The following is a 19,456-nucleotide window of genomic DNA, read 5'->3' on the forward strand; positions in this document are numbered from 1 at the left end:
GTGGTACGATTAGGTTGAGGATCCTTATTTTGAGATGCCGGGCAGAATTCATACTGTTGAGTTATGGGTTAGGTATCTCCGGAGATTTTTCTTTTTCTTTTCTTTTTTTTTGGGAGAGGTTCTTGTAGATTTTTATGTTGAGCTTGGAGTAAGGTTCAAAAATGTCCCTTCCAGGGTCCCGATGAGCTGATGGCAGACTTGAAAGTCATGTATGTCATTGTCAACAACAAAGCAGTCATCCGAGTCCTCCCACACCTAAACCACGCGATTATTTTGGCAGACATGCACACCAAAAGAATAGAGAATGAACAATGCAACAACAATCAATGCATTGATTGCAGCTTTAATGTGCTTACATTTTGTGTAATGTGTGAGTGTGAGTGTCTGAACACAGGATGTCTCATCCCAACAGAAATCTTAAGTTTGAGTCTTTACGGGTCAAAGAAAATGCTGCCCATAAGAAGTGGAATGCTCTTTCCATGATTTCTACCAAATTTGTCATACAATTTTATGGTAATGTTACAACATTTATGGTTTTGTCATCTTGTGGCATTCAAACCTCCCAGCCCTTCTATCCGGCTTTCATCTATCATCAGCCCACCACCTCCCTTCTACCCATTAAGGGCTCTTAGAGCCCCAATTACGGCAAACGATGGCCCCAGAAGGCAAAAAAACGGTCAACATCTTCAAACTCTCCTCTCTCTCCGAGCCTAAACAAGTCATTCAGAACTGGCGATTGTGGTTCGCCGTCCTCACCTTTGCCCTTCTCGGCACAGCACGGGGTATTGATGAAGGACTCATCAGCGGCGCTTTCAAGAGTCGGCACTTCCAAGAAAGTATCAACTACAGTTCATACTCAGCGGTTGATCAAGCAAAGATCAAGGCCAATGTGGCAAGTATGGTGCAGTTAGGGTGCATTGGAGGGGCTATGATGTGTGTCTCCCCGGTTTTTAGTCCGAGACTTTGCATCACCCCTTACCTCTTTATCAGAAATCTGACACCCCTTACCTATCATCTGACCATATAAGCTGCTTATACAAATCTAGGACCAAAAAATGCTGACTTTATCCGTCCCAGAGCCCCCCCCATCCTAGACACCTTGGGCCGCATCCCCACCACCCGCCTTCTCACCCTCCTCTGGGCACTCGGCATCACAATCTTCCTCCTCTCCCACGGCAGCCTCACACTTATCTACCTAGGCCGCTTCATTGCTGGCCTTGGCATCGGCCAAACTCCCGTCGTAGGCCCCGTCTATCTCTCCGAGATCTCACCCTCCTCCATAAGAGGGCTATGTGTCTGCCTGTTTACAGGGTTTGTTTACCTCGGCATAGTGTTAGCATTTTGGGCGAATTATGTCTGCGCGAGGGTTTTCAAGGAGGAGGATGGGGGAAGGAAGGAGAGATGGATGGCGCCGACGGGGCTGCATTTGTTTTTTGCAGGGGTGGTGTTGGCGTTGATGGTTTGGGGGTTGGAGTCGCCACGGTGGTTGATTATGAAGGGGAGGGTTGATGAAGCCAGGGGCGTGCTGAGTAGATTGAGGGGGTTGAGAGAGGGGGACGCATATGTCGGACAGGAGGTAGAGGCGATTGTGAGGGCTTGGGAGGAAGAGAGGAGGGTTGTTTGCGGCTTTACTGACTCCGACCTACCCTCCAAATCCCCATCTTTCCTCCAAAGGACGAGAGGATTTCTTCTCGATGCCAAGGCTACCCTCCTCGCAACCTGCACCCGCTCCAACCTCTATCTCGTCCACTTAGCTTTAGCCTCCCAGCTGCTCTCCCAATGGTCCGGGGCCGGCGCCATTACTCTCTACGCGCCAGACCTGTTCGAACTCCTCGGTATCCACAGCAGCACAACCTCTCTCCTTATCACAGCAATATTCGGCCTAATCAAACTCCTCGCCTCCACTATCTGCGCTCTTTTTTTGGTAGATGTCATCGGCCGCCGGCGGTCTTTACTCATAGGCATCACCTTCCAAGCCCTTTCCTTGATTTACATCTCCTCGTTACTCACTGCTCTTCCCTGGGTAGTAGACCACACCTCTTCCCACGTCCCAACAAACACCCAGAAAGGAGCCCTGAGAATGGCAGTATTCATGCTCTACCTCTCCGGCATCGGCTAGGCTCTAGGCTGGAATAGCATGCAATACCTTTTATCCTCGGAAATTTTCCCCCTGCGCATCAGAGCCTTTTGTGCAGGTCTGGCCATGGTTATTCACTTTGCCAATCAGTACGGGTGTTCGAGAGCTGTGCCAGAGATGTTGTTGCCGACTGAGAAGGGGGGTATTGGGGCAGGGGGTACGTTTTGGTTGTTTACGGGGGTCACGGTGCTTGGAGGCTTGTGGGTGAAGGTGTGGGTAGGGGAGTGGATGGGTCGTGAACTTGAGGAGGGTGACTCTGGGAGTATGGGGGATGATGAAGCTCAGCCTCAGAATAGGGAGGGAGGGGTGGAGGAAAGGGGGGAGAAGAGAACATCGGAGATGAGGGTCGTGAAGGGGGAGGGGCTGAAGGAGGGTGCTGTATCCAAGGTCTGAGATGTAGTTGACATAACCGCTTCGTGTGGTTACATGTTGAGTAAACATTCTTATTGCAGCTGCGAGAACTGCTTTTTTTCTTCAGCGAATTGATGATTTACCTACATCATATTCTCCTCCCCCCTGCTCCCCACCCTCCCCCACATCTCGTTCACAATGTTCCATGTCCACCGAACGCCCAGATTATGGATGATGCCAAAGTAAAAATTCTCTTTCTTTCCTTTATGTAAGCTGTATTGTTACCGCTTCTTACGATCATCAGCTTTCCAGCGAATTGGACTTCTTTACATCACCCATCACTCGAATGCCCAGACACCCAAACCCAATTTCAGCCACTTCACACTTCCTCCCATCACCTCCCTCATTCCCAGCATAAATACTCCCTCCTGCCCCTGCCTTACAACCTCTTTGTTATTTTCAATGTGCACAATCAAAGCTCTCAACAAATCCCAAGGTCGAGTGGCGCAATGGTAGCGTGTGGTCCTCCTACAATTACTGGGAGAACAGACTGAGGTTGTGGGTTCGAGTCCCATCTCGATCGGCCTTGTTTCTTTTGCTTGTTTCCACTTTCTTTGTTGTCAGTTTTGTTGGAATTTCCTTTTCTGTAAAGGGACGGATTCATGTTGTGGGTGTTGGATTCGGGTTCGGGGTGGATGGGGTCGGGATCGGATGTTAGGGAGGAGCGGAGGGAGTCCCACTTTGTTTTTTCCTAGATTTTCTCACCGCTGGCTGAGTTTGTGGAGAAATGGTCTTATCAAATTAGACGAAAAGTTGACAATGCAACTGAAGGGTCAAAAGTTTGTAACCCGCCTTTTCACATCGCTATTGTGTCTGCATCGACATGTGTTCCTGCAATGTGCTGTGCTGAAGTAATTGCACTCCGCCTAAATCATGCTTTGCTGTCCTAAAATTTGGGGGGCGTGATGAAGAGGAGAAAAGGGGGTCTCACTGATGTGGGGAACGGAATTTACTGCAACATCTTTGTTGGACAACGGCCACACCGACATGCCATTGCATGAAGCGGAGTGTAGATGAGAGATCTTTAATGGTATTTGAAGAAGTTCTGCAGTGAAACCGTACCGTGTACATGTAGATACAACACCTGAAATGAATCCATGCTCTGTACGTCTACCATCCTCATCCATCCATCCGATTGAGAGAACCTCTATAACAATTCTCTATCGTTGATGCAAAAAGCTTCTAGTTGTTTCCCCTGATGTGTAGTTTTGCAACAAAAATCCCTAATCAAAACCATTCCCTAAACGCCGATCTGCTATGCGCCATGTAGATCAATAGGTAGGAAAGAACTGATAACCAAAGAGCTTTGCTGAAGGACGGCAGTTGGAGGGACATTAATGGTGCAGAGAAGCGATGTGACGTCAGAATATTGCCAAGGTTGCTTAAAGCGAAGGCGCCTTGAACCTCGAAACAAGCCACGGCCCAAACTTGTAGAATAGCAGTGGGATGGGGATCAGACCCAGCGAAATGAACGCCAACAGGCTGTTACCCCAACCCATCGACAGCGCAGAGTACATATCCAGCGCGCACAGCGGCAACAGGGCACCAGCGAGCGAGCGCAGGACAGCCAAGGCCGCCGTGACGGACGCAGCCTGCTTGGGGTACACATCCAACAGATAGTTCTGGATGCACATCATGACGCCCATCAAGCCCCAGGTGAAGATAACCACACCAATCATGGGCACGATCCAGTGCACGTGTTCCTCGATGGACCAGCCGTAGATGAAGAGGCCGATAGGCAAGGCGATGCCGGCAGGGATGGTGAAGAAGGGGGTGAGGCGCAGCTCAGGCTTGTGTTGCTCGCCCGTGCCCATGTTCTTTTTGACTAGCCGGTCGGACATGGCACCGAAAATGACAATGCCCAGGCCCATGCCGATGGCAGAGGGTAGGAAGACGAGGCCAGACTCGCCCTCACCGAAGCCGTAGTAGATGGGGAAGACGATGGAAAAGGTCGAGAAGAGGAGGTAGAGGATGCCGTCTGAAGCAGGTTAGTATTTTGCTTGTGTAATGTAGGGGGTAGTGGAGGACTCACAAGTAATGGCAACGTAGAGAGACATGAGGGTGACGATTGGCACGAGGAACAGAAGCTTCAGCGGGCGGACGATGGCCTGCTTGAGTTTCTCAGCCGGGGTGGTCGACTGATCGGCAAACTTGCTGCGCAGGTTGGGGTTACCGGTCTGCTTGCGGAGACGGGCCGCCTTGCGCTCAAGGATAACAGGGGCATACGACTCCTTCAGGGTGAAGAAAGTGAACACAGTGATGACACCAGCAATGATGGTGATCAACCAATACACCCATCTCCAACCAGCCGCACGAATGAGGTAGCCACCAGCAACGGGGCCGATAGCAGGACCAAGCAGAGGACCCAGGGCCCAGGCAGCCATGGCGCGACCACGCATTTCGACGGGCATCATGTCCGCAATGCTGCCAGAGCCGATGGTGATGGGTACAGCACCGGCCAGACCCATGAGGAAGCGGAAAGCCATCATCATGCCGACGTTCTGGCTGAGGGCGGTGCCGACGGTGAAGACGGTGAAGAGCAGGTTGCCCAAGTTGTACAGCAGCGAGCGGCCGTAGATCTCACTCATGGGGGCGATGACCAGGGGGCCGAAGGCGAAGCCCAGGATGTAGACCGACATGATGAAGGTCGAAGTCGTCTTGGAGCTTACCTCGAACTCCTTCAGGATCCTGGGGATGCCGGGGGCGAACATGGAGGAGCCCAAGGGGCTGTGTCCGTCAGCATCACACAGCTTACAACCCGAAACCAGAAGAGGGCTGAACTCACGTAATGATGGTCAGGATGGATAGCACGGCAATGTTCATCCACTTCTTCTTCATCGGCCAGTTCATGGGGTTCTCGGGGTCGTTAGGACCGTCCCAGTCGACGATGTTGGGGTCCCACTTCTCCTCATCGCTGCTTTTCTCGGCGACGGCGCCATCGCGGGTGACAGGAGTCGACTCATCAGGCACGATGGTGGCAGCCTCGAAGTCAGAGGTCGGCTCGTAGCCGCCCTTCTCAGGATCACGGTCCGTGTCGTATGTCTGCGACCGCTTCTCGTCGAAGGTCACCTGCCAGGAAGAGGTGTTGTCCGCCATGACTTAGACGCTGCTTTCTGTTTCTAGAAGATGTAATTAATGTGATATGCTGGCCAAGCAAATCGACTGCAGGCTAAGGGTTCTTAGTGAATGAACGAACGCGAGTAGCAGTCACCCGCACTGAGGTCAAGGACAACACCACGGTCGACGCTCCGGGGATCTGGATATGTCGGGTCTTGGCCTGCTTGGCTGCGAAGATCGCAGATGGCACGGGATGGCGTGCTTTTGTAGGTCCGGCGGGCGGCGGCGAGATAGCCTAAGATGAGCAGGCTCCCAACGGCGAGCGGGCTGCCAGATCCCCGAGAGCCCGGGACCAGGACGCACTGTCGCTTGGAATCGTCCGCTGGCGCATCATTGTGTGCCATGAACGGGGGCTTGGCAGGCCCCGAAATGACGGTGGGTTCATCCTAGAGCCCACCTGCAACCCAGCGAAACCCCATCAAAGCTTTCCCCCTGTTTCTCCTCACGCGTGGGGACACGCCTGCCGCCTGCCGACTCGAGCCGCCCTCGGCTGCCCGAACCGAGGATGTTGGCCCTAAGTTTGGCGATGAAGCTGATCTTGGACGCTGCTGTCACAATTCCTGGCGTCCTCGACAACATCAGCATCGCCATCCATCATTGTCTGTTATGAACGCCAAACCTCGACAATTCACATTGTCTTGCCCCCCTGCCGAGGCTTTTCTTCGTGCTTCCGTGAGCTGCACGACTTGCATAACCCAGCGGCTTCGTTACCCTTCCATGGCAGGCAGGTGCCCCGGATTTACGGCGAAGCTAGCAGCGTCCAGTTGTTCAAGGTCAACCCTCAAAATTTTTTGTCTCCATATCAGCGCTGGCAGCCCAATCATGTCGCATCAGGGCGGCAACAGCGTGCAAGAACAGGGCAAGCGGCGCAGGATGTGGCGGACCCCAAATTTTGTGTGGACCCAGGCCGCCACATGGTTCTTCTGAAAGGCAATCTGACCAATCAGCGCGCTTGCCGCCATCTCAATGCCTCGGTTTCGCTTTTGTCAACGAAACGGAATTGGCCGATTTTCGCTGCCCTTGTGATGCACTGGCCTCATCAGACCCATGGTCGCAGCAGGAAGCTTGTCTCAGGCCGTCAACGCTCTCGCGAAGAGGCCATCGGTTTCCGTTGGAATATCTTGAAATGCGTTTATCTGGCGCCGATTTTTCACCCTGAGATATCATGATAGTTAGATTCACCAAAAAACTCAGATATCATAAGCTCCGTCATCGACAGAATGAACCTCATCAGCTGGGGGGATCCCGGGCTCGGGACGACCTGCCGTCCGTGGGGCTCCTGCACCAACAACCATATCTGGAACAACCAACTCGCGTTCACGATGGCACAGCCTTGTCATGAGTCGATCCATCATCCAAAACCTGGCTTTATCAGCCCGTTCCACCAACTTTTGACCGAATTTGCAGCAGGCAACAAGACTCCGGATGTCACTGGGCCCGACGCTGACGACGCGTTGTCGTTGTCGTTGGGCACGCGGAATGTCGGATATCTTAAATCCGACACCGATGTCAACATCCCCATCACGAGAGGAAAGGAAACACTGCTTCGCAAAAACAGATGAACAAGCATCATGGATTCGTGATACTACGCCAACCCATCTCTCTCGGCCTTCTAAAAACCGCCGACCCATTTCTTGCTCTTCAACTAACCCCAACCCACGCTTTGATGCCCCTCTCGGGCCGAAGCCGAGGGAACCGACGGTACTTGTCTACCCCACAACGACGACACTACTTACCCCAACCGCTGCGCTTCCCACATCCACAAGTGCACAATGGGTCAACGGCAGAGCTACCTTCTCCACAGCTTTTGTGTCCATCTTCCTCTCAGCTTTGTCGCCCGGGTGGCAACCGCTCACACAGTCATCAGAGGCGTTGTCTACTCGGGTTTTGAGTTGAGTCAGACACATGAAGGGTTCTGCAAAGTGCAGCTAGCCCACTCGGCCAAGGATTATTTCCGACACTAGCTGCACTTCATTCTCCGGGTTGAACTTGTCTGTTGGTGGTTCGAGTCTGTGTTATGGGGAGTCCCCCTTCTGTCTGTTCCCGGCCGGAGAGTTTCCCATCCGCAGCTGGAGGATTGCATGGCTAAGCTTGGGTGTGGTTGAAACACTGCCGATCTTGGGGATCGCTCCGTCATCGCCATCAATGGCTCGTATGTGATCTTAGATGGGCAGAAAGACCTGTCCAAGGGTCAAAAGAAGAGAGTTTTACCAGTCCGCGTCCTCGCGAGACATCTGCCATTGACGGCAGCCATTGCCTGGCAAGGCCTTGTCGACAATCATCACGAGCAAGAGTCATTGTTGAGCTTCCGCATGCCTCTAAATTGTGGTCCTCTTTGGATTCCGGTTCTTACGCAAGAACGTCTAGCATAAATCTTGAAACTTGGGATCAATCAAAGAGTCTTGGAAGACGTGATCTCAATCATTTGACGTAAGTCATCGGCTTTCCCGTCTTGGCTGGCTTTCTTCAAAGAACAGTTCCCATCCTTGATCTCTTCCAGGAAGCAACTCTTGTCCTCAAAGGTGATGTCTGAACAAAGTTAGCCGGCCACGACACCAGAACTGACTTGCCATATTTCGCATCATCACTTCGTCATTCTCTGCTTGTGTACCAAACGGCTCCAGCTCAGCGAGTCGCCGCCATATCCGCACCACTCCCTGTCCACAAAACACGCGACATGCACACCTGGGTTCTACATATGCGTGTCTCACTCTTGCACCACGTTGCCTGGTGGGGTGCTTGCTGCTCTTCTCTCCTGGAATTTGCTGTTCGGGACGGTCTGTGTGCTTGTGTCACCTTGCCCATGCACGCCACAATCCTCTGTCCCGTCGCTTGTCAATGTGCTGCATTTGCATTCCACTTCCCCGCACTTGGGAGAGGAGAATGGGCCTTTTCAGTCTGCCTATCGGGGGCTGTTTTGAGCATGCTACTGCAATTGTGGTGATTAGTATATATCGGGAGGTGTCGTGCACGGGCCGAGCACTAATGTGCTAATAGTTAATCACAAGAAAGTGTCTTGAAGGAGGTGCCGGCGAAGCAGAGATTGGACGAACCATCACCGGTATCTCAAAAACCCATGGTTAGAGCTGGTGCTGGCACGGGATGGAGTAGGACTGTCTGTGTGGTGTCGGAGAAAACCGCAGTCTGACCATCGATGGATGGATGGATGAGTTGTCTGCCGGCTGGGACTGCTCATGAGTCCTACATGGCTACCTATCTGTTATCAGGCTCCTTAGGTTGGCGGATTCCCCTTCTGAATAATCTGGTCTCTTGTTGGCAGCCTGCTCTGTCTCTGACCTACTTGGCTAGCCTTCCTTCGCGGTCCTCATCCCGCTCTCTCACATCTCCCACGTCCGCCTTCGGTCCCTACGCCTTGTGCTGCATTCCATACGGCAAAGGCCGCACCACATCAATGAACTCCTATTCTCATGGAAACTTGGGAGGCACACCGGTTTGTCAGGATGCCGATGTTCCTTATCCTGCCCGCTAACTTCAGAGAGGTATTTCCTGATCAGGGCAGGCGCAGCAGATGTCAAGCTTCAGGGACGGGCCGGCACTCTTCCTATAGGTAGGTTCTCAAATTGAGGAGGTGAACAATGTAAGTAGGTGCGGACAGGCCCCAATTGGACGGATACGAGATAAGGACGTCACGCGTGAGTGGAATAATAAAGGAGATGGGTTAGTTTCGTAGTAGGTAGACTAATGCTCGAGGAGGAACAGCCGAGTGGTATATAAAGTCGACTCCTCTTCCCCCTCTAGCAGGTAAACTCTTCCTCTCTTCAGCCAAAAGGGGTCGCTCCCATACCATATCATACTCAATACGAGACTTCAAGTGCCAATTCCAATCCATCCTATAAACCCTTTCTCAACCTACCTGTCTCCTGTGCATTTTCGAACAACAATAGACAAACATGTCAGGCTGCGGCTGCAACTCATGCTCTTGTACTGACTGCAAGGGCTGCTCTTGCTGTGTGAGTGTGCCTGTTCTATCATTCTGTGCGTTGTCTTAAACAATGAGCCTGTTTTGACAAGATGGCATACTACAGTCGACTTAAGCCAACAACTTCCTTTTGCACAAGGATGGGGTTTATCCAGCTACGGTTGGTGGGATGGTGAAGAATGAGAGATGGGAGATGCTAGTTTGACATGAGGCTGGGATTGATGCATAGAGCTACAGGTGGCTGTTGATTCATGCTGAGGGTGGTTCGTCAGCTAAGCAGCATCGAGAGTGAATGAAATTCGTCACGTTAAGCACATTCTTTGAGGGTGACGACAAGGCTGTTATTCCAAGTGCCATTTATCACACACTCACATCTTTTTATGAGGTTGGCTTTTTGTCCAATGACTCAGCCGTACCAATTCCTGTCTGCCTTGCTGCTTTGACATGGGTATGTCCAATCAATCAGTCACTCAAAATGAGCTTATGGTGAGGTATCCGGTAGAGTCTTCTCAGTAGTCTAAGGATTGTAAGCTTGAGCCATGAGCTATCTATCAGGGTTACTGGGAAAAGGGTATATCATCTCTGACACTCCATTCTGTAAACAAAAGAAAAGACCAGGTACCATACTGTATTGTCCAGTGGACCTCTGAAATATAACAACCTAATCCCCTTCCTCATGGTAACCTCTCCGGAATGCTTGCTGCACCTTAGGCATATCTGCTCGAGGATAGGTGAGGGCATTCTTCATGTGAACACCGGATAAAAGAAGATTTGGGCTCATTGCCCCTCACCCAGATTTTCTTTTCTTTTCTTTTTGTGAGACAAACATCAAACTCCAATTGCCATCCCATACAAACCATAACTGCTGCCTCTCTCTTACCTGTCTTAAGGCGCACCCCTTGATGCTAGCATCAGTAGACTCCTAGTTCATTGAAGGCAAAGAATGAGAAGGGGATGAAGCTCCTATTCACAAATGACGTTCTTGCTAGCACAACTAACGGGACAAGTCAGTGAGCTCAACAATATGATACTTGGCAAAAGAACGGGTCAGAACATTGAAATCAAGGGCATTTTTCTAAAAAAAGCAATCTATTCATCCATCTTCAAAACTCTTGGGTATCATAATGTAATGAGCCTTATCCTCATATCTAGCTTGGAAAGGAAACTGATCTCATCCTCCCATTTCCATCTTCATTATGTCCCCTTCCCCCCAATACCAATACCCATCTCCACCATTTCCCCCTTCCATCACAAAGGGCCCTGATATATATATATATATATATAACTTACCCCCCCTTTTCCCTAGCACCACCAACCATCCTATACTTTCATGACCTCTGTACTTTAGTAGGCGCCCAATCCCCCAACCACCCCCCTCGCCCGTTCCAAACTGCCCCCTTCTGCTTCCACAGCCGCAACGCACCACTCCAACTCATACACCCCTTCAGCGGCCAACATCTCCGCAATCTTCCTTCGTTTCTGTGAAGCCTCATCCACACAAAACCACACACTTCCCTCCCTATGCGTGTCATAAACCCCCTCCATGAGCCCCTTCACAATCTGCATCGCTTCAGCAGCCTTTTCGCCCTTAGGCGGCAGTCCCAGGTTCTTGCGGCCGGTTTTACAGTACTCATTCCCGCACCATTTCTTCCCACACCCCGACATCAACTGCGTAAGAAATTTCCGCTCGATTCTCCTCCGCAAAGCCTTCCCCTCCGGGTCATGCAGATTAGCCCACAACGGCGCAAAACATATGCTGCACAACCCCAAGTCATTCCCCGGTCCTTGGCCTCCGACACGGGTAGTTCCTTTTGCACTGGCACCATACAATGTTCTTCCGCATAGCGCAACCCGACAAGGGATGGGCTTCGGCCGAGACAGTTTGTCGAGTTCGTGGTGCGCCATGTGCGCAGCCATATCCCTGAGTCTAACGATCGCTCCACACAGGTGACAATCCGTCGTGCGAGCGCCGTCTGCGCGTTCATGGGGTGTTAGCCCCGTCAGCGCGGTCTCTGCTTCGCAAGCTGGATCTAAGGGGTCACCTTCTTGGGGGACTTCGAGATGACAAAATGAACAGAGAATGGGTTTGTGGGGGCAGATGGTTGTGCGGTGGCGAGATAGTTCTGGTAATGAAGGAAACGTGAAGGGCGAAGAGGGCCCGCAGGCGGGACATGTGTGTTGGGTGTGCTCGATGTAGTCGTGCTTGGCTTTGCTCAGTGGGGTTGAGCCGCTGGCCGAGGGATGGGTTGGGCAGTGCCAGTGGGAGGACCATTCGGGGGAGGATTTTTGGAAGACGAGGCGGCACTCGGGACAGATAATGTTGTTGCGGAGGCAGAAGGATTCGTGGAGGAGCATGGTGCGTTTGGGAACGTTTTGCAGGCAATTGCGGCATTGTTCCTCGTCAGAGGATGGCGCGGTGGGGGCTGAGGTTGAGCCGTTTGGCGCTGGCCTGTCTGTGTCGACAGCCCGGGCACGCAGGGTGTAGCGGCGGGGTGTCGGGTCGGAAGAGCTGTCAGGAAGAACGAAGCCATGGATCGAGATCAGGAGGCTCTCTGCCCCCTCGAGCTCGACATTGCCGGGCTGGATGACGATGCGCTTCACGCCGTCCTTCGGCGAGGAAAAGTCGGCGAATATATGCTCGTCTTCGCGCGGCCTGGATCGTTGCCGATTCGACTTGGGGCTAACGTAGAGATCGACCTCGCGTTCGTCTTGAATCGTCAGCTCAATAGCGAGCGGCCGCGACTTGTCCCATGCCGGCAGCTCGTAGTCTACATAGTCCCCTCCCAGGACCTGGCCATCGACATCCTTCCATATATCGATTGCGTGTCCAACGGAGCTGCCATTGGCGGTGCCCGGAGCTTTCTGCGCCTTGGCCTGGATCTGGCGAAGTGTTTCCCTAGCTTGTTCCTCGTCCAGTGGCTCGATGTCGACCTCGAGGTCTGTGTCGACCACGCATATGCCGTCGCCCTCGGGCCGAAACCGGTCAGTCAGAAAGCGGAATTCCTCACCCTTGGCACCTTGGACGGTCAGAATCGAGCCCTTCGTAAGCGTTGTGTAGCTGCTGCGAAGTTGTCTTTCCAGTAACGGCCTCCAATCGTCGGGGTCGTAGCCGGCCTCCATGGGCCTCAGACGCACATATTCGCCTTTGGGCAGCTGCTTCGCCCTGACCACAATCCGGGCGCCATCTTCTGTCCTACCGGCCGACACCTCTGCAATATCCGACTCGCAAATCCCCAAAGCGTCGAGCAGATGGGGGCTAAGGGCGACTTCGCCCTCGTCGGCGGAGAACTCGCGGATACCGGCGTAAACGGTGTTGCCGTTCTTCTGGTTGATCAACTGGAACATGAGCGGGTGAGGCAGCTGGCGGTCGTTGTCGCGGAATTGTCGTCGGCCGGCGACGGAGTATGGGTTGTGGGAGTCGAAGGCCGTAAAGGAGTGCATCCCCGGGGCTGAGCTCGAGGACGCAGCCAGCAGCTGTTCGAGGGCGGACTGGGGGAGCAGGATCTTGTCACCCTGTAGGTCCTTGCTGGCGATGCGGGCTGGATGGGCGACTCGGAGTGAGGATGACCAGGAGAGTTGTAAGCCGTCCATGTTGCTTTAGGTGTTTTGGGTCCTTTGTCTTGCGGATCTTCCTGTCTATGGGTTCGCGTCGGGTCTGATGGAAAATGAGGAGCAGGCGGGGCAATCGATCTTGTGTTGGAGACTAGGTAAGTAACCCGCTGTTAAGAGAAACCAGATGGCGTTGTGGATGGTTCTCGAATCGTCACTTGCGCGCTGGAATTTTCATCGTATTGGCGTCGCGGGAGACTTTACCGTCGTTCGCTGTTGACATTGGCAGTCATCAATACGTATACGCAGTCGCAGTCGCAGCCGCAACAGGTGCATGGATTGCTTCCTGAGGCCTCTATGTGCGCATTCGTCATCGCTGTAGGCTGTTCAGATCGCTCCAATCCCTGGCCAACCTGCAATGACTTCTTGGCAGATGTGGGGCATCGGAAGACGCAAACTCCGGCCCGACCTTCAGATAAGGACCTCATGGGTCCATGGGTCCATGGCTCCATGGGGTCGCTGTGGGCAGATTTTTTGAAATGAAATTTTGATTTTAACGTCATAACTCTGGCGGAGCCTGCAATTGCTAATTGCCGGCGTCCGCTTACTGCGTCCCACCAGGCTGGCAAAAAGGGTCCCCAACAGTTTGCTTTCCACGTTCTTACACCGCGCATCGTGGATGTCGTCAAGCTTCCCCCCGTCCCTCTCGTTACATCTCTAGCCCCTCTCCCAGCTTGCTGAGCTCCCTCTGCTGTCTGCTGCTTCCCCGCACTCTATGACACACTTTTATAGCAAACCAGCCGCACTCACATTCGCGCCTCGCATTGTCCGTAAAGTCCGCCGCCTCACATGGGATTGGCACACGACGCTTTGCAGCAGCAGCAGCGCCAGTCCATTTGGGTCGTCGACTGAGCTTTGTGCGTGGAGAATCCCCCGCGATCCCTGTTCCACCAAGCCAGATCAGGTTTGGCGCAGTGGCCGGCAAGTGGGGATACAGCAGTGAGAAGCAGCAGCGAAGCTTGGCCAGATGCCAGATCGCAGCAGCCCGCAACCAAGCTGGGATGGAAAGGTCCTGCTCGATAGTTACTTGTTGCCAGTGGGTGAAGTGCAAGGTGCAACCCTAAGCAATGACACTCAAACAGGAAAGCCGCCGATAAGATAACACCCGCCTTTGTCAGCCCATTTGACGTGCTTCTCGTCGCTGGTCCACGTGTCCCAAGAAACCAACGCTCGCTTGGGTCGTAATTGTCTGGATTTATTGTTTTTCTCTGAGCAACAGCGCGCCACACCCCGAGCGAGCGTCAAGACAAGGCCTTAATGTGGGCGGGCACGACGAGCGTTGGACGGCGATACCCCACGTCGCCCTGCAGGAGGAATGAGGCTCCATCGCAACATTGCTTGGGTCTTGCATCAAATCATGGATTCATTCGTCCCTCTCACAGTGTCCTCAACCGTCGTCGTAGCGACGCGCTAACACCGGCTAAACGCCACCGCATCCCACGTCCTTGCTGTGACAGGCCCGCGCCCGCGTCACGGCCGCACTACGGCGCGCTAACGTTGGGAGACGTCCCACATACTGCCCGGTAGCTTGGCCGTTTCTCCTTCGGACGCTTCCCTTCCGGTGCGGTCTGCCAGTGCATCTGGCATTTGGGGTCTCGGAGGCCGTGAGCTGCGAGCCCGAATGCCAGCTGGCCACAACACGCACTATACAATTTACTCTGCAATCCGTAGGTCCAGCTTCCTCATCATCACCGTCTGATATCATCATCAATATCATGACTATCCAGCATCTCTTCTGTAGTTACAAACCACAACCACGAGCATTCAAACTCCCACAAAGTTGAGCTGTCAGAGAGAAGAAAAAAAAAGAAGAGGAAGAAAAAAATGAATCGAAATCTTTCAGCGCCCTCCCATGTCGCTGCTGTCATCCCCCGCCACGGATATCCTTGTACACCGAACCCAGGCGTGGGCGTACCAAGCCTGCCCCAACCCACGAACCCTGGTTCGTCGATCGACCTCCCGCCTCGTCCTGTCGTCTGTCGTTTCGTCTTGTGTGTCTCACGCTTGGCCCACATCCCGCCCACCGCTTGTCAAACTCACTTAAGCCCCCAAGCTCGTCCGTCTGGGCCGCCATCCCCGGTTGGCTTTGAGTGGTTCGCTGCTTGACGGCCTGTGAAACGATTGGGTTGGGCTGCTACTCCTCCTCCCACAAGGTAGAATATTAAAATATTATTTACCCGGATCGCCTGGCTCCCACTGCTCTAGCTCTCTGGCCTCTTACGTCTCCCAACACCCCTCAGCTCTTCCCAAGGTGCTCGCGCGGCCAACATCCTCGAGACATCCCTCATCAGCATCAAACACTCCGTACCATGACCCAGACCTCCGAGAGCCGAACCTCCAGCCTGTCCAGTGATCTCAAGCGTTGTGCTCTCCTCCAGCTTCTTGCAAACTCTCTGGTGCTGACCCAAACGGCACCATACCTCTCCTGCCAAGATGTCCTGAATCTCGCTGCCACCTCCCGTGCCTTTCGCTTCTTGGTGTACCGCACTCCCCATGTCTTCCGTCGCCTGGACCTCGAGAATGTGAAGAAGGCCCAGGAGAACCTGACGGTCGGCTGGACCGACGGCGTCGAGAGCCAGTACGCGACTGCTGAGGAGTATGTCTTTCTGGCTTGTACATGTCGTCTACGTAGACTTAGTTGCTGACGACCTCAGCTACTACTCCCGTCCCCTCCGTAACATCTTCGCCGCCCTCCAGCGCCTCGACATCTTGAGGGATGTCCAAATCCTCTCCCTCGACGGCCTTTCGGTCACGGCCGAGCTCGTCCACGACATCCTCAATGACCCCGCTTTCAACGTCCGCATCCTCTCCATCCGCGACGTCAAGAACCTCAACGAGCACAAGCTGCGCGCCGCCCTGCAGTACGCTTGTCGACCCTCTCGTCCCGAGGGAATGCCCCGTCTGAAGGGGCTGTACTATTTCGGCGCGCGCGACCCCAAGCCTAAGTCTCTGTCTTCTTCCCCTGACTCAAGCGCTTCTTCTTCCTCCACCCGGAGCCCAGCTAGCCTCTCCTCCACAACCACCAACCACTCCTCACCCTGGCCCCTTCACCACGCCCTCTCCCTCACCCTTTCCTCCGACCTCGAGCCCTGGTGGCAACGCCGCGGTCGCCAACTCCCCCAGTCCCAAATCTCTCCCGAATGGGCCGACACCTTGCGCGCATGCACAGGCATCATCGCCTTCGATGCCGTTCTGTGCACCGGGCCCCGCCACCTCAATTCCCCTGCTTGGGGAACCATCGATATGGAAGCTTTGAATGCTGCCGCGGCCAACCCGAACGCGACTATGGTGAAGCCGTTTGCCGTGGCGAGTTATAGTTTGGGCCCGTGTGAAGGGTGTGGGGCAGCCCCAGAGGGGCTGATTACCTGGGGGGATGAGGATTGGTGTCTAGGGGGAGAGAGGGATGAGTTCGGGAGGAGACTGAGTGAGAGTAGCAGTTGTGGGGAGCGCGATCTCGCCGGAAGATATCCCCTGCTTACGCCGGTGCCGATGCATAGCGCTAGCTTGAGGGGGGCCATGTGTCCCGAGGGGGAGGTATTGAGACCGAGTTTGATGGGGAAGAAGGGGAAGAGGAAGATGTTTGTCCCAAGATGCTGGGATTGTATTAGGGAGAGGTATTGTGCTGGTTGTCATAAGTGGTGGTGTGAGCAGTGTTGGGTTGGGCCGATGAATGCGGGGAGTGTTGGTATGGTAAGTACCTTGCCTACTGAGAGTCTTGATTTTGATATGAAGGATTTCGTTGAGTGAAGGTGTGTGGGTGGAGAAGGGGAGGGCGTTTATTGCGGTGGAAGGACGGAAAAGGGTCGAGGACGAGGACGGTCTGCGTCTGCAAAGCCCGAGTTGGAGGTTGATGGAGAATCGGCCAGCTGCCGGATGTGAGCTGAAGTATTACCCGTGGCCCTCATTTGCCGTTGGGGAAGCGTCCAGTCCTTGACCTTCAGGTTTGGAGGTTATATCCCGCCTGGCTGTCTTCAATCTGTCCCGCCTTCGCCTTAACCCCACACCACCCTCTCCCTCCCTTTTGGGTTTCAAAGATTTCAAAATCCATCAATGATGTGCTAACGTCACAATAAGCCACATGTCCAGAGAAGCTGCTGGGAATGCGGCATGAACGTAAGTCGACCCACGAAAACTTTTTTTTTACCATATCGAGCTGGGGCTTACACGACCGTGACTAGTGCAAGGACTGCATCGCCGACACCCAACGTACATGCCAGATCTGTGGAGGAGGGTACTGCCTGATTCATAATGAGGGGTCGGATCTCGCTGCTGTAAGTTTACTTCTCCCTTTAAACAATCTGTTTGTCTAACGGTTACTAACCTCGTTCCTCACAGTGCGATTGTAAGTCCTTAGCTGCCGCTGAACCAGCACGGTTTACCGTTTATATCTTTTAGGATCTCACTAACTCTTCGTGTTCTCCAGGGTGCGCAGGCTGGTCTCGTCGCAGGTTTGATCGCGACTTGTACTGAAAACGCAAGCAAGCAAGTGACACGACAAGGCCGGGTGATGAGGCCTATCGCTCCCTGGTGGGCACGACGACACGGCATGGCGGCGTTGTGCAGAGTGAGTAAGCGGTAGGAGGAGACTCCCGCTCGCTACTTGTTCGCTGCTGAAACCGCCCGCCTGCCTGCCTGACTTGGACCTGGCGTTGGGGCGGTGCAGGCCCCAACGTTGGGTTTGCACTCTCCCCTCCTTCCTCCTTTTCTTCCTCCTCGCTCTGTGCAGTGGGGGATGAGAGGCCAGCGATCGGGCAGAGTTCCGTAACGGACCGACCTTGCTCTGCTCTGGCTCTTGTTGTCACCCTCTATCTCCTTTGTGTGTGGGCGCACTCTCCACTCATGCATCGGTCACAGATCCCAGCTCTCTGCATCTACCTACGACAGCATTATCCATACCCATCTAATAATCCTGGGAAGGGAAGAATGGCCGCGCATATGTTGTGGTATGATGTGGTGTTCACTTTCTGGGGATATCATGGCTTGCTGGGGCTTTTCTATTTGCGTATCAGCTAATGCTCCTCTTTTCTTTCTGCTTTGGCATTTGCCTTTTTTTAACGCCGTTGGCCTTGGGACTAAGAGGAATATCTCTTAGGCATAAGTTTTGTTATGCTGGATGGATGGATGATGGGCAGGGATCAATTGGTGTTTTTGAGATACCCAATATACTACTATTCTGCGACACGCGTGGGGCGTTTTCATTTCCCTTGGTGTGAGACGTCTCTGCACTGCCGTGGAGATGTGCTAAACACTTTGTGGAGCAAGTCCTTGATTGTCTTTACTCACGATCTGTTGCTGGGTCCTTCTTCACCCTCTCTGTAGGTATCCTCGCCCTCTTACGGCTCGTATCCTCCTCGTTTCTAACTCCCAGAAGCCGCCCTCATCCCCTCCTGACAACGCTCAATGGACTGAGAAAAAAGGGGCACAAAAAAGAACATCGAACTCGGATGCCGGGAGTCGAACCCGGGGCTGTTGAGCACTTATCACTGACTGAGCAGTGAGAGTCAACGATGTTACCGCTACACCACACCCGATACGGGGGATCGAGTGAGTTCCGATTGGTTACGGAGAAGTGTCGGAACAAAGGTTTATATTGATTAGTCATCATTGGCTTGAGGAAGGCGTTGGTCTCGGCGACTGGGGTTGGATGAGTAAGCAGGTGGGGCGATGATTCCAAGTTCTGGGGGGTTCACAAGGTTGTCAGGGCTGGAACTCCCGAGTTCCTTTTGAGCTTCTACGGGTTAGTTGACTGAAGAACCGAATGTTGGGGAACACGTCGATCATATCATCCTCCCCAATCTGAAATGAAGATGAATGCCAGCTTTGGACAAAAACTCCCCGTTCGACCCCGGCGAAGCTCGACTCCGAAAAGGGGTTCTTCGACGCTTGAATCCTGACAAAAACCTCAAATAAAACTTCCATCAGAAGGGCAGACAGGTTACACATCGGCTCCTTTCCGAAGTTGCTCAGGCAACCTTGACAGGGCGAGTTTCTCTTTACTACCCGGTCGCCTCGCCATTCTGGTTGAAGGCCCCCTCTCAGTTTCTCTATCCTGGCAGCACATTTCGCAGCACCATAACCATGCCCTGCAAGCTGCAAGTATAAGCCCAAACTTCACTGCCACCAGGCCCAGCACGAGTGACATCCCAGCTCATCTTGTATCCCCTATGCTGTTTGCAGAACTGTATTCTGCAAGCTGAACCTGTTTCCTCGTACGGAACGTGCCGCAGTCAACACGGATCATT

The 19,456-nt window shown here is 53.4% G+C and overlaps 4 protein-coding genes and 2 non-coding genes across 6 annotated transcripts; 3 read left to right on the forward strand and 3 right to left on the reverse strand.

Moving 5' to 3' along the window:
- Window positions 1-652: 652 nt before the first annotated feature.
- CTHT_0046760 (uncharacterized protein) lies at window positions 653-2,119 on the forward strand (the record flags this gene model as incomplete). Its single annotated transcript, XM_006694991.1, has 2 exons — window positions 653-933; window positions 1,078-2,119. 2 exons carry the CDS (start codon window positions 653-655, stop codon window positions 2,117-2,119), a joined length of 1,323 nt encoding a protein of 440 aa, XP_006695054.1.
- An 864-nt stretch (window positions 2,120-2,983) lies between these two features.
- CTHT_0046770 lies at window positions 2,984-3,071 on the forward strand. The gene is given in 2 exon segments: window positions 2,984-3,019; window positions 3,036-3,071. It is a non-coding gene; the product is annotated as a tRNA-Arg (tRNA).
- Window positions 3,072-3,930: 859 nt separating this feature from the next.
- CTHT_0046780 (uncharacterized protein) lies at window positions 3,931-5,644 on the reverse strand (the record flags this gene model as incomplete). The annotated part of the gene is made up of 3 exons (XM_006694992.1): window positions 3,931-4,526; window positions 4,581-5,275; window positions 5,334-5,644. The coding sequence occupies 3 exons, from the start codon at window positions 5,642-5,644 to the stop codon at window positions 3,931-3,933; spliced, it is 1,602 nt and encodes a 533-aa protein (XP_006695055.1).
- Window positions 5,645-10,949: 5,305 nt separating this feature from the next.
- Window positions 10,950-13,196, reverse strand: CTHT_0046790 (uncharacterized protein; the record flags this gene model as incomplete). The annotated part of the gene is made up of 1 exon (XM_006694993.1): window positions 10,950-13,196. The coding sequence occupies one exon, from the start codon at window positions 13,194-13,196 to the stop codon at window positions 10,950-10,952; it is 2,247 nt and encodes a 748-aa protein (XP_006695056.1).
- A 2,327-nt stretch (window positions 13,197-15,523) lies between these two features.
- On the forward strand, window positions 15,524-17,684 carry CTHT_0046800 (uncharacterized protein; the record flags this gene model as incomplete). The annotated part of the gene is made up of 6 exons (XM_006694994.1): window positions 15,524-15,810; window positions 15,869-16,748; window positions 17,289-17,327; window positions 17,393-17,485; window positions 17,550-17,556; window positions 17,638-17,684. 6 exons carry the CDS (start codon window positions 15,524-15,526, stop codon window positions 17,682-17,684), a joined length of 1,353 nt encoding a protein of 450 aa, XP_006695057.1.
- A 969-nt stretch (window positions 17,685-18,653) lies between these two features.
- On the reverse strand, window positions 18,654-18,745 carry CTHT_0046810. The gene is given in 2 exon segments: window positions 18,654-18,690; window positions 18,708-18,745. It is a non-coding gene; the product is annotated as a tRNA-Glu (tRNA).
- Between the last annotated feature and the right edge of the window lie 711 nt (window positions 18,746-19,456).

The sequence above is a fragment of the Thermochaetoides thermophila genome (genome assembly GCF_000221225.1).
Source record: "Thermochaetoides thermophila DSM 1495 unplaced genomic scaffold scf7180000011818, whole genome shotgun sequence".
Lineage (NCBI taxonomy): Eukaryota > Fungi > Ascomycota > Sordariomycetes > Sordariales > Chaetomiaceae > Thermochaetoides > Thermochaetoides thermophila.